Source organism: Clupea harengus, chromosome 10 (assembly GCF_900700415.2).
Source record: "Clupea harengus chromosome 10, Ch_v2.0.2, whole genome shotgun sequence".
NCBI lineage: Eukaryota > Metazoa > Chordata > Actinopteri > Clupeiformes > Clupeidae > Clupea > Clupea harengus.
The window spans coordinates 12,592,065-12,606,951 of NC_045161.1; the positions used below are offsets into that span (position 1 = coordinate 12,592,065).

The following is a 14,887-nucleotide window of genomic DNA, read 5'->3' on the forward strand; positions in this document are numbered from 1 at the left end:
CTTCTCTCCCATGGTATCTGAATGCCTTTGATTCATCCACTGTTGTTCCAGTGTTTGAAAAGAACAAAAAAACACCAACAACTGTCCACTTAGCTGCCCAAAAAGCAGGGGCTTTGAAGTCCAAAACCTGCAGTAAGCATCCCTTGGAGGACTTCTCTGTCTGCATGGCAGAGAAGAGGAGAGAGCAGAGGAGAGCAGAGGAGAAGAGAGGAGAAGAGAGCAGAGGGAAGGAGAGGAGGGGAGTCCAGAATAGACTGGAGGGGGTAAAGAGAGGTAAAGACAGCCAAAGTAGCCGAGAAGAGGGGATGTAAATAAGAAAGGATAAGAGAGATGAAGAAGTTCAATGAAGAAACTAGAGAAGAGGTGTAGAGATCAGAGGAGTTGAAGCAAGTTAGGGGAACTGAATTGTGGCCTTAAGTGGTTATCTATGAGGCATAAAAACAGCTGTTTCAGGAGTTGCAATCACTCAAATGGGAGGCCTTACCCGTTAGCACCCCATCACCTCAGGAAGAATACCCTCACACAAACATAAACAATATGGGGGGGGGGGGGGGGGTTCATTAATGACAAGGCTTTTGATTTTAACCCCTACATTGCTTTGTAAGCATTTCCTGGTTACTGACCATGTACAGCCTCAAGCTATTTTCAGACAGAAGGGAAAGAAAAGAATTGTCATAATTTCTCCTCTAGCCTTACTCGACTGGTGCTGAGTGTGGTGAGGTGTACATCTCTGATCTGAGCACATGCATCCATGTTCATTTGTATGGATGAGGGTGTCTCTAAACTGAAAGTGGGGAAAACTGAATTTAAACCTAATTTGAATAAACTCAAAAACAGCGCTTCTTAATAAAACATTATCTTCACTGAAACAGACAGCTGTAAAAAAAATTATAAAAAAAAAGAAGAAAAAATAAATAAATTAGAGTGTCTACAACAGGTATAGTATGTAATAAAGCTTCTTCCACATGTGTTTGCCTTCCGCTCCATCAGCCAGGACTATGAAAGCCAATGCAATATCCTTTCCTGAGTCTTGGTTGCACACACGCGCACACACACACACACGATAGTTAGATGTATGGGATGAGATATTACACACACCTCATCCCCTACATATCTACCCATCATTCACAATCTCTCTTTCACAACACACGGTGCATTCCAACATAGCCATACAATGTTCCCTTTCACTCTTTGCCTGTTGGTTGTTCTGGCTCTTTGTCTTTCAGTGAATTTAGACAGTACTGCTGCTGAATGCAAAGACAGGGTAGTTGGCTAGTGCAGACAATGTGTTATTGTGCTGGCGAGTGCAGATGCATTGTTGTTAGTGTGTACTGACAATCAGTTGTGTACAACTGTCTGAATTGCATCTTATTTATCATTAAACTTTTACACCATCAAGTGCGATGTTCACACTTCCTTTACGCAATGAAAAACAAAGCACAGAAGAAACTGTCGGTTCTTTAATGTATTTCACTCCTCGGGCAAAAAGCTTTTTTTAAATGTTAATTTTCAAATTTAATTTACACGTAACAGACTATTATTTGAAACAAAAAGGTGAGGGATCCTTCAGTGGTGTTAAAAGATACCGTAAGGACACTTATCGTTCAAATGGCTTTGATAGCGAAAGTGTGTTCACTTTTAGAGATGCACACACTCCATTCACTTTGATTACTGTTGAATTGTTTTGTCCCTCTGCTCCCAACGGTGCTTTGTGTTTTTGGAGCCTGGTAAGATGAACGAAAGGCATGTCGCCACAGCTATCTCCCCCGGCTCATTATTTTCCACTCTGCCGTTAAGGACGCTCTTATTGGGCTGTGATCAATTTGTGCTGAGCCCCGAGGCCTCTCTGCCTGCCGCCATGGGGGTAAATACGCTCGCCCTGGCAGCCGCTGGGAATACAATGCTACAGCGCGGCAAAGAAAAACAAACAATTTTTTTTTTTAAAGCAGCATAGAATGAAGCGCACCTGGCAAACACTGTATTGTTATGAAAGATGCACAGCCAGTCTGCCAAAATAATCTGTCAGTCAACTCAATCCATGTCAAAACGCTGGTGAGGTAAGCAACACTTCCGCAACTCTTGACAGCATACAGAACTTCCCACTAAACCAAGCAAAGGCAGCCGTATTGGCTTGATACATTTCACCGAAATAAAGGCCTTCTGACCTTCACCACCAGCTGATTCTTCTCTGGAGGCCTCTCCAGCAAAAGTCAATATTTAATTTGTTAGTGTTTTCACACACCACGTGACTGAAAATGCCATCGCACTGCATCGCCCCCCACCCCACCCCCGATCTATGCAATGGGACAGTATGTGGAACAACTTTTCAGGAAAGATTTACATCTCCACTTACAGTGGTAGCTGCTGACAGATCATAACATCTACATGCTAAACTGTCAATACTGCTGTATACACTCCATCAGTCATTCGTTTCTTAAAATTTTAGTATGCATATCATTGGCCAACAGTACAAATCTCTCAAGTTAATGTGTTCAGTAGTTAATGTGTTATTAACCCAGTCAAAGTCCAAAGACTATATCTAGTATAATAAAGAAAAGGGCCAAATCATTTTTGATGATTGATTTAAAAAAAAAAAAAACCTGAAAACTACATACGGAGAAGTATGTAGTTTTCAGTTTTTTTAAATTTTTTATTCACAAATGGAAACGGTGTTACATTTATTTACAGACTGACAAACGTGCATTTACAAACCCTCACCATTTGAGAACATACCTGTATCTCCTGCATCTCTTTGTGACTTTCCTGATGTGGCTTTATTCACAAATGCATTTTTTTTTCCAAAAGGACATTCTCTGCAGCCTATCAGATGTCTCTTGGCTAAATATCACATGGACGTAAATCCGAGTTGAATGAACTCAGTTGTTTCATTATTTGTAACAAGTTCCATCTTCCATCCATCCTGTACAGTAGTTTGCAATATGCACTGGAAAACGGACCGATTTCGGAGAGAAATTAAGGTTTGTATCTACTTTTAACCTTTTTTAATTAATCCAGCACAGACATGCCCTTCATAAATGATTGAATGATGATTGATAGCTAGCAAATGTTGGTAGCTAATGTTATGTTTGATAATGCTAGCCTTGAATAGAACCCAGCAGTTTAAACAACACAATATGGGTTGTTTTCAACCTAGCATTAAATCCACAGTAAATCTGCCAGGTAATACGTGAGTGGGACTCTCTCTCTCTTTCTCTCTCTTTTCATCCTTCTCTCCCTTTCACATATGAATCCCATTAAGGTATCAGGTAAAACAACATGGGATTGATAACACATGTTCATACTCACTTCCATAAAGATAAAAGTAACAGGTGTTGTGTGTTCCCACCAGACTGTTTTGCTACAGAGCATGAACAGGTGTAAAACATAGGAGATCTCATGCCAGTTAACCTAGCTATCTCTAGCTTAGGGAACCATCTTACAAGTTGGTAGTTGCTAGTGTGGGTAATATGAAGGGACTATGAACTATAATAGGAAGCTGTACAGGCACCTGGAGGGTTTCTACCTATTGAAGTAAGTAGTGTGGTTAGTATGTCATTTCCTGTTTATTTATCTCTGGAAAATCTGTGTGTCATTACAAGTGTTTGTAACCCCCCCCCCCCCCCCCCCCTCCAGCTGTCTCTTAGTTTGACGATAACCGTACTGAGCAGGCCTTTACAGGGTCAGTGTGGTTAGTACATCATTTCCTGTTTTGTATCTCTGGAAAATCCCCCCCCCCCCCGCCTTTCCTTCTGTGAGGCGCATTGTGTTACCTCCTGGTATGGAATGCGCCGTACAAATAAAGTTTGATTTGATTTGATGAAGCTTTTTAACTATCCTATGATAGCCATCTCTAGCTTAGGGAACTATTAACAGTTGGCAGCTGCTCATGAGCTGGACTCATGTTTGTGTGTATATGAACTCGTGTTAATATGAAGCTGCTCAGGCACCCTAGAGGTGTGTTACATTTCCCCATTATAATTTATCAGTTAAATTGATGAGACTGTAACATCAGCTAGATAAATAGCTATGATTTCATGCAAATGGAACTTTACCATTTAAACTGTTTAAGGTTATTTAAAAGTGCCCTTAGCTAGCTAGTTAGCTTGCGTAACAACTAGACAGCCATAGCAACCAATAAACATTTGCTGCATAGCCTAAAGCTAAGTTTAATTTCTCAAAATAAGCTCACCAATAAAATTGGGCTGATCACAACCACTTGTGGATGATTTTAAATGGCTTCACATATACATTAAATCCTGAAAGAAGTAATAGGACAACAATGGAGCAAGGGCTTACTCTGATATTAATGTAGTAGTGTAGTCTGCAAAATGACTACATGTAAATGTAGTGAACGATTGGGGGAAAAGTCCCCCCCTCCCCTTTGCCCTTCCCACACATGAATCCAATGGTTGCTATCGCCACTGCAAGCATGTCAGAAGATTGCCGTTTACAGTAGCCTACTTGGTCGCCAGGGGGATCGATTAATGATTCGATTTAAACATTTAGCGTTAATTCCCACATGGAAAATACGGTGCGGTTATATTCCCACTTGGTGGGCAGCTACTGGACGCCATTGAGCCACGGTTTCCTCTTCATGTAATCGGTTGAATGCAGATGTCTGTTATGGTGTAGTAAAGCAGTCCACCTAACTGGACACTGTGCAGATGTAACGCAATATGGTCACATTTAATCATAACCCTGATTTTATAGAACCTCATTGCAGCATGGCAGAATCTGGTGAAGTCCATCACTGATAGAAACTTTGTGCATATTAGGTGTATGGCTCACTCCCTGCACTTGGTAGTTTCAACAGCTCTGAAACAGTGCCAAGGAGTGAGCCATGCCATCACCCATCAGCAGAAAAATCACAGCATTTGTGCATCGCTCAGACAAGGCCACTATGAAACTCCACCAAATCGGAATACATTATTTGGGAAAGCACGAATAATGCGATGTTAACAGATGTTTCTTCTACCCGAAAATGTGCATTATTATATGGGCAATAAAGACAGGTCCATGACTAACATGCCTGTACATCAACCACTCTGTTTCTTCAAAGCAATTTATATCATGGCCACAAGCTAAATATGCCCATTCCATTAGCAGCATCAGACTTTAGTAGTCCTTTCACTTACTACAAATACTATTCTATAGTCGTCTCAACACACAACAGGCAGCAGGCTGAGAGCTGACCCTTGTTGGGCAGATGGTGTCGTTGTCTGCATTAAGAAATGTTCAAAACAGTAACCTGGTGTAAAGACAAATGTGAAATATAGTAGTAAAGTAGAGTACTCTGGCCATGATGAAGGCTAGGCTATTTCTATCATATTAATAGGCTAACTAATGTTTCACATAATGACATGGATCAATAATAGTATATCAATATCAATACTAAGGGGCCTACGAAACATTTCAAAGAAAAATGTAGCTGATGATCGGGTTCAAATGGTTTGCAGTCTATCCACTTTGTTCAGTAGAGGAACAAATAAAAACATAAAATAAAACAGGGAAAAAAGTGAATGTATTACTGTTATGTATTTACTGTTGTAAAGTAGAAAGTCATGTTTCCCTAGTGAAGTACAGTAACGTTAACACCGCATCATTGAAATTCAAGATTATTCTCCTAAAATCCTACCAATTAGATATCCCTATCCTGAAACAGTGAGTTCCATTAGATAAAAAAACAGACATCTAGTTAACAGCAATATCACTTGAGATGACAGCAATAGCAAAGGCTGAATACATTACAAAAAGTATGTCATTCTTTATGTCAATAATGTGTCTATCATGTTTGTGATGACAGTCTATATAGTCTTGATGGACTGGAGTTCGGCAGTTGGATCACAAACGCAAGTGAACGACTACAATTAGCGCTCTTGGAACAAAGTTAGGCTCAATTTCACATTCCTTTTCTCTGGGCTGCCCTCTGTTCTTCTACAATGTGTTCTGCATGCTAAATGAGTCAGATACAGCACTTCAGCCGCTGCTCTTCCTGCACTGTTATAAAATACATTATGCCCCCATTATGCAGAACATTTAATAAAACATTCGATTTTAGAGCATCCTTCACTGGCTTATTGTCACTAATGTTGCTAATGTCTTTTAAGTGACCCTGGCACGGTAGTTTTGCACCTTTGAGGCTTTGCGCAATGACAGCCATCAAATCAGGTTGAAGTATAGATTCCATTTGAGAACAGTGAGTGACGGAGAGGCAGACAGAGGACAGGGGGCTGGGTGTAGGAGAAATGGAGGGAGAGAGACAGAAAGGGAGAGAAGCCCACGCACACTATGCACCAGCTTACTGTCAAGAGCAGGCCCCTGAATCATTGTGATCATGGCCGATTCACCAATAATTCCAACGAAAACAGCCAGATTGGGGAAACACTAAATTTAATTATCAGTGATGTTGTTAATGACCCCATTAGAGGAGGAATAATGGGGAATTAGCCTGGTCTGTGTGAAGAATTGCTTGTGTGACAGCCATCTGGCAGAAAGCATCCCCACTCCCCCCACCAAAAAAACCCCAGCAAAACAAAATAGAGGACCATGGGACAGCCAGAAGAACTGCCCAAACAAGGATCTGAGACCCAGCCAGATGGCACTGCGCGCGCTCACTTCCCAAACCACTATGGCCTCTCTGATGATGCTACAAACGTTTAATGCAACTTGTATACAATAGGAAAACAATCTCTCTTCATCTCTGCCTCTGCCTCTCTCTGATGCCCCCTAAACCCAATGTCCCCACCTTTTGTGTGTATTGAGCATCCCTGTTTGTCCTGTCAGCTCCGGTATCAAATGAAGGTGCGCTGGGAGTCAAACAGCTTGTTCGCATGCCGGCGGAACAGGCTGTGCAGGTCGATCCATTAGCAAACATTAGTGCACTTTCAATTTGCAAGGGAGGCATACGTTTACGTGCGCTCTCCTTAGCCCCAGCTCGCAGAGCTGATGGGCTCAATTTCGTTAATTTATCTCTGTGCTCAGCGATGTCCAATAATGGATACACGGAGCGTGCAGAATGGCCTGGATCGTAGTCGAGCACGTCGGGCTGACCAGGGAAGCCATTGTGCTCTAGCAGTGCCAGGACCTGTCTGTTCAGGCCAACTTTGAAACGTTTTAAAAACTCTGGCCAATTGGAGTCTGCTAGTAAAGATCGTTCACAGAGATATTTGTAAAGTTAAAGCACTTCATTAATGCTTCAGTCGTATCTGCATTAAATATAAAAATGACTTTTGAATGCCATTTTATGATTGGCAAAAGGATACTTTCACATCAGAGGTGACTTCACTAAACCCAGTAATAAGTGAGGGAGAAAGAAACCAAGTGTCACCATAGCAACTGATATTTGTCCTATGAGGAAACCATCAATTATCACCCTACCATCTCATAAAAAGTGCAAAACACGTCATTTAAAAAAAACTGTTCCTACAGCATACCATTTGTGTATACTCCATAGAGATAGTATTCTTACAATCATATCAATGCCATGGATCATAGAACTATGGCTCAAGCCACACAAGTTCAGTTAGTCATATTTTATTATTTGGTTTTGTGGTGGCCTCTAATGCAGACAAGATCAACACAAATCAACACAAATCAACCCTCATATAGAATGAAAACTGCTCAGTCATAATGAAACGGAAATGGAAAACCCCTATTATATAACAAACAACACAGAAAGAGAAACTAAGTGACCCTGTTCATCATATAGCTAAGTCTTCTCAGTCAAGTTAAGACAATAAAAGACCACATTGGCAAATGCAATGAGAGCAAGCTTATATCACACTACGAGTGTAATCATTAATGACATTATGTTGCTTTTAACACCTTCAAAACTTCTCTGGGTGAAGTTGCAGGAATGAAGAGGGAGAGAAGATGGACCGATTCCAAGCTTCACTGCAGACAGACAGATTGTTTCAGGACTGATTTGAAATGTATGGATCACTGATACAACACCATGAGTCATTCTAATCCTCTAATCCTTATTCACTTATGCATAAGACTTTGGGCCACTGTAGCAAAAAAGGGTTTGAATAACAGAACATTCTATAGATAATCTTCATAAACCCAACACAATACTGTCATGAAACCCTATATTGGTATATAAAAGTATTGTCTGTCTGTCCATTGTCGATTATTTAATTTGATATAAGCCCTATTATGACCAGGGGGTATTCCAGGTATGTGGTGGTAGGTGGTACAGTGGCTCAGTTGCTTGCACTGCTTGCACTGCCGCCTCACAGCAAGAAGGTCATGGGTTCGATTCCCACATGGGGTGCTGTTGGCTCTGGGGGGCAGGTCCTCCCCAGAGTGCACAGTGGGCTATCTCCCGGGCCTTTCTGTGTGGAGTTTGCATGTTCTCCCCGTGTTCACAAGGGGTTTCCTCCACTAAGGACCCCAACAGAAAAAACATGCAAAATAACAGAACACATGTCCATCCCTGACCAAAGATGGACAGTTCACTTCACTTGGTCCCCGGGCGCTACAAGCCGCCCACTGCTCCTGGGGGGTCCTTGAGGAAGGACAGTTCAGGATGGGAAAAAGCAGAAAATAAATTCACGCGACCTCAGGCTTACCTGCGTGTGTGTGTGTGTCCTGTGTCGCCTCCATATATGCACGTGTGTGTTCCAGTGTGTCGTGTGTGCCATTAAAAACCTGACAAAGGTCTTAATTATTATAAATTATTATTATAGTAACATAGCTGGGTAAGTTAACTCAGAGGAAGAAGTGCTTTACTTTGCTAGGAGAATGAAGCCATACGAGTTGATTTACCCAGGTTTGTCACTAAACCACGTACTTTCCATTCAACCATTCATGATGTTACTATGAGTGTGCATGTATGTGCGTGTGTTGGGGTGTTTACATTTTCTACATTTATCTTATCTTGTCTTATCCTACTGATGCTGACGCCATTGTCCCGTTTTTTTTCCACAAAATGTGTAATTGTAATTCTGGGAATAAACTGGTTGACTATCTTAATTAAACTGCAGATACATACAACCTCAGGGTTACACACAGTTGTTAACTTTCAGGGTCAAGGCTATAAAGCTTTTTGATTAGCAAAATTTGAAGTGGCATCCTTTCCAAACCTATAAGTCATAGACATAGATTGAACAGGACTATGTCCCTGTCTCAGTGGTTTTAAAGTTGATCAGTTACAAAGTGATGTTAGTCAGAGCATCATTTTCCCCTCTTTGCAGTCATCTGACGTGTTTGGCTGAACCTCACATCACCACTGAGATTACCAGATGTTGGGAATACCGCTATTTCTCAATATATCTTCCTTCCTCACAACAACCACAAGTTTGTCGCAGACTGTTATGGGGGATTTGCAGATCCAATTCACTTCACCCGGGGTACCTCTATTATGTTTCAAAAAGTTCATTCTTTTCCTGAGAGTGAACCTTTTTCAGTGTAGTCCACATTACAAACAACTTAAAATGCAAGTTGAGTACAGGGGGGAAGTTTGATCCAGTTGTATTCAATAAGATGATAAGTGTCATCTACACACAAGCACACACATACACAGAGAGAGAGACAGAGAGAGAGAGAGAGAGAGACTTACCAGTGACTGTAACTTTGCAAGTGTCTGAACAGCAGTCTTCGGACAGAACTGCATATTCATTGTCCATAATTCAACTTTGTTCGGCTCAGTTTGAAGTCTAAACTTTGTCAAAAACGCAAACAAATCCACACACTCCCACTTCAGCATGAACTTCTCCTCCCACTTACTGTGGTTTTTAAATGCCTCCTAACCCAGACAGCTTCAGCAGTTTTCTTTCCTGAGGAATTCTGCCTCGGCTTTCTTGTCCATGGATCTCTTGGGGGCAAGATTCCATTCAGTCATCCATTCCCATAAAACTCCTTTATCTTTCTTCTTTTACAAGGTTTGCTGCCTGTCCGTGGTGTCCCTCTGTGGCAACTCTGTCAGCTGATGTTACTTCAGCCTGTTGTAATGGGCTTCGGCCTACCAGCTGAGCCCGTCTGTTTTTGTTTTTAGAGGAAGTAGAACACGCTTGTGCAGCCAATCACAGCTGCTCTGCTTCTCTGACAGGCCAAGCCCAGACAGGAAGTGAGCCGCATTTTTCCCTCGCTCAGCCTGTTTTGTTCTGTCGCAATCCACTCACTCGTTGTCTGTTTGGCATGGTAAGGAGGAGGAGATTGACTTCCCGAGGATCTCGAGATAGAAATTATTTCGGGTGGGGACAGGGAGTGAAACAGAAACCCAGAAAGAGAACACAACAAGATCAATTTTGTATGACTTTGAGACTGGATATTTTAGTAGGCGGACATTTCTTGTAAGGCAAATACATAGTATTCCATAATTTCCCCTACACACACATACATGTCTTTATATCACAGCCACATAAAGGCACAAACTACTCATACTCACCCACAGAATTCCTCTATTATATTACAGCTCCCTACCTACCTACCAGCCTGCTTAGTGGTTGACTGAAGGTGGTGGAAAGTAGGCATAATGAGGTGTCATGGATTACCACATAAGGGAAAACCCCTTGCTTTTGCTCTGAAAAACTGTCTGCCTTTGGTACAGTCAAGAGAAAATGGTATATCATTTCAGTCCTGTGGTCTAGTTGTCTTCTTTATGATGTTATCACACATGTGTCCACATTCATTTGATGCAGATAGCCAGAAATGCCACAACTACTCCATAAAACGCAGTGATTACACTGTGCACGAATCCCATCAGGCCATTTTCAAAGTCAAACACACGCCTGTGAATCATCATGCCTGTGCCCATGGGAGCCTCCAGATACCTTGGCTTTTAATCAGCTGTGCTTCAGAGACAAGCCTGTGTTGTACTTACAGATGTATCCATTTGCTTGTAGTCATATAGCTGACATCCCACTGGGATTAAAAGTTGTCTGTGGCTGTTTTAGAACTGCTGCTGAAGGCCTCTTTATAGACCTGCAATCTTAGTTTTATGAGGATCTTTCCTCCTGACGTTTTTTCATATCCAGGACAAGAAATATAAATTCTGGCAAAGGTTTAATTGACACAGGTCTGAGGTTGCAAAGGCCATGATTCCCCTCTCTACCTAGTTCTTTCACAGCAGTGGATCACCATTGTGCTTGATGTTTTCTCTTTAAGGAATTTTGGTTTGCTTTAAACGACAGTATCTATCAGGCAAGATGCTGATGAAATAATGATTGATAATTTGATTTTTTTGCCATAAGCCTTACAATAATCACTTAATCAGATAATGCCATTTGTCCATGTTCTATAGTATATATGGATGCTAGCAAAAGGATAGGATTAAACAAAGAGCTCTTCTCTCCAGTGTGATTTTTCCATCTTGTGCTACACAGCAGGGACGAAAAACAGCAGTTTAAAAAATCATTTGATGATGGCGTATGGTCAAGAACCTCTTGATAAACATTAGGTTTTGAGTGATGGTGCTTCACTTCCAATTTCAAGGTTATGTGACAGATTAAATCTACCAAAACATGAGCTGAAAATTGATTCAGGTGGACTTGCAGGAAGACATGAGGCTCTGCTTGGCATGGACAACAATGACTGAGTGACAGGTCTGTGCCAAGCTTCACTGTTTAATTCCCCCCCCCCCCCCCCCATCTTACTCTTCTTCTTTTTTTGGCTCACTTTGAAGTGTCTTTTATCAGCAGCTTTCACGCCTCTATAGATCTATAGCACATTTGCCATCTAATAACACATTAGATGGGATTGGCATGCATTATTAGCTGTTACCTTCGTCTGTTCCACGTGAACTCGTCAGGCGCCATCTGTTAGACGGGAACGGCGAGGGCCGATATCCACCGTTTATCTGAACGCTTTGTTTGTTATGCATGTCAGTTTTTACTGTATGTGCAGAAGAGACGATGGGTTCATGTCGAAACAGAACACTGCAAGTGTGTCCTCATTCGCTCAAATTATCTACCCCAAATACTTATATTTACAGATTAAGTAAACTTGTTCTGAATTCAAATTTGTCATTACACAGAAGCATTCCTTCACAGTAGTCTCATGTGTGGTTTACAAGGTCAGACTGAGATGTGGCTTGGCCTTACATAGACTTCAACATTTGGCTTTAGCAGGGCCTACTGCTTGGATTAGCTGTGTATTGTGGGGAACACTGACGGGAGGGGAAGACATGGAAATATATTTCACCATCATTATTCCCCATTCTGGGTGATTTGTGTGTGTGTGTGTGTGTGTGTGTGTGTGTGTGTGTGTGTGTGTGTGTGTTTGTGCGCACACAGGCAGCCAGGTGTTCAGCACAGAGGGGCTATGGTCGAGTGATGTGCATGAATGTGAATGTCTGTGTGTGTTAATGTGTGTAAGTGTGTGTGTGTATGTATAGCACTCTGTGGGTGTACGTGTGTTGAAACTACCTAAATTACAATCACAAATACGCGTGTGTTCAGGTCTTATTGACCTTATTGTGTGCATTTCAAAAACAAGGTATGATTTAGCTCTCCTTAATCAACACTGTGGCTGCACTGTTCGTTTTATCGCACAAAAGAATCCAATAATCCTTCCTTCGGGCCTTACTTCAGGAGTCATTGGAGCCGAGACAAAGTAAGAGGACAGTGACTCGCACAGGCACATACACATCATTCTCCATCGCCATCTGTGGAATGTCTACCACTTGGCAACATCAAGTACGTGTCAGCTCCTTAAAAACACACCCTCATTATAGAGTCACATGTGCTGTGATAACTCATGCAGGCCGTCATAGTTTTCAAGCTTTCATTTAAAAAAAAAAAACAATGATGCATAGAGGAAGGGGGAGTGAACGGACGGAGATTAGAAGGAGTGAAGTGCTTCCTCAGATGGTTGAAAAAAAAAAGGAGGGGAGGAAGAGGATGATGAGACCCCGTGGAAAATATGTCTCGTATCACCAGGAATACGCCTGATCAAGAGTCAAGGCGGCCTTCACTTTGGCTAATTAAATGGCGCGTCTACTTTTCATGAAGAGCACTCTTATTAAAACAAGCGTCCGCAGTCAGTCCGCCAGACAAATGACTTCACTCCAAGTGCCATGGAGGCCATTAAATTGCTTCTTTGGAGATGGATCGCGTCCAAACACACAATCAAAGGATTTGACTGGGATTATCTCAGATTAGAACCACTCAGAGACAAATGAGGAGATGACAGGATATCATACATTGAAAGGATAAATTAGCCGTTACATACCAGCACCAGTCTTGTGATGGCTGTTAGCACAGTTAAAGAGTGAGACGAAAGAGCAGAATGGCACAGAGGAGCCCCCGTGCAGCCAGTTCATGTAAACTTCGCTGAAAGCTTTTCCCCTCTTCGTCTTCTGTTGCTTTAGTCTGCCGAAATGTAAACAAAGAACTCATCTGTTATAAAGCCAGAGAGTGGTAGAGAATTAGCGAGAGACAGAGAAAGGGCCCCCTAAAAACAAAACAAAGCTTGACCTTTTCCCAAAGGTCATCTGAAATGAGCTATTCTCCCTCCTGGAGTGATGTATGTATTGAACATCTCTCGCCCCCACCCTGCAACCCCCTACCTCAATCCTCGACCAAACAAAGGTGTCCATTGAGGAGTCACAGATATAAATTACAGAGGAGTAATCAGTGGAAATCTCTAATGTAGGGTGGCTCCATTATTGAGCATCATCTCCATCCTGGAGTGTTTATCCTCCTCTTATCTGCTCTAGAAGGACCTCTAAGAGGGAAGGACACGTGAGCCATCCATCACTTCTCTCCATCACAGATTGGCTGAGAGCTTTGGTAAGTCACAGTGTAAAATGATTATATGTCTCTATGCGGCTGCTGTTTGTCTTTTTGTCCTTATGTTTTTGTCCTAATCAGTTTCCACTCCTCCTTTTCCTGACTATTTCCCTGTAGGCTGAGGAACAGGGACCTGGATGAGCTAAGGGACTTAATGAGCTATAGCTAACACAAATGCAAGTAATTTGCTATATTTTTTACATTCAAAAACATTACAACAACATTAATAGAATGTTGTTAATAAATATTTTTCTACAGGTAGAGACATTTGCAGTGATGTGTAGCCTGTGTCAAGAGCTTTCCATTTCAAAGAAGTAGCAAACTTTTGCCGCTCACTTCACTAAAGTTCAGTTAATTCCTCTGGTTTTAAGCACAATATTTCATAAATGGCTAACAGAACCCAGTAAAGAGCTTTTCAGGGAGACTCTATACTGTGGGCCTAAGAGATTGCACAGAATATCACATTAGTTATGTGCGTAATCGTTGGCGTCTTTACATATTTTAAGGAGAATTAGAGCCCTCTCACCAGCCTCCTAAAGACTGGGGCTTTAAATATCTACCACACGGCAACAAAGACAAGCCCTGATTTGGCGGGGGTTTTGCATTGCTAAACACTTGACCTGCTCGCTTGACAGAATGTCCCGGCTCGCCCATGCTTCTGATACCTTCTTGTCAAGACTCCATTTGCACATTCAGGGGGCATAAGAGGGTGAGGTTTCTGGGGGAAGTGATACCTGTATTACCTTTTGAAAATGGAAATATGGCGTTTTTTTAAACTACTTATCCCCTTTTTTCATCTCTTACTAAGAGTGCTGTGTCTTTCTGTCCCCATCCCTCTGACAGAAAGAGATATAAAATGACAGGAGTAAAAAAGATATTCGTCTACTTCAACTTTTGGGGGGGGGGGGACTGTACATCACACGCAATTCAGAATACCTGATAAAGGTGCTCATTTGAGTGTAGTGCAGAGTCGAAGATGAAAAAAAAAAAAATGGATCAGCTTTAAAATGTCTCCATTGAGATCACACCACAGTGTGATTATATGAAGACTGGGTCTGCCCTTGGCCTGCCCATGGTTCACTCTGACAAAGGCTGTTTGCTCTAGAGCTTGCCAGAGGTACAGTACTATCAATTCAGCTGGGTCTTATCGGGCA

The 14,887-nt window shown here is 41.9% G+C and overlaps 1 protein-coding gene across 1 annotated transcript in view; it reads right to left on the reverse strand.

Moving 5' to 3' along the window:
• The window catches only part of LOC116222170, a 93,503-nt gene extending 83,503 nt beyond the window's left edge, over positions 1-10,000 (reverse strand). The window contains exon 1 of the mRNA XM_031575408.1: positions 9,563-10,000. Within this exon, the coding sequence (XP_031431268.1) occupies positions 9,563-9,629 (67 nt within the window). The 5' untranslated portion in view covers positions 9,630-10,000. The remainder of the gene's footprint in view (positions 1-9,562) is intronic.
• Positions 10,001-14,887: the final 4,887 nt, after the last annotated feature.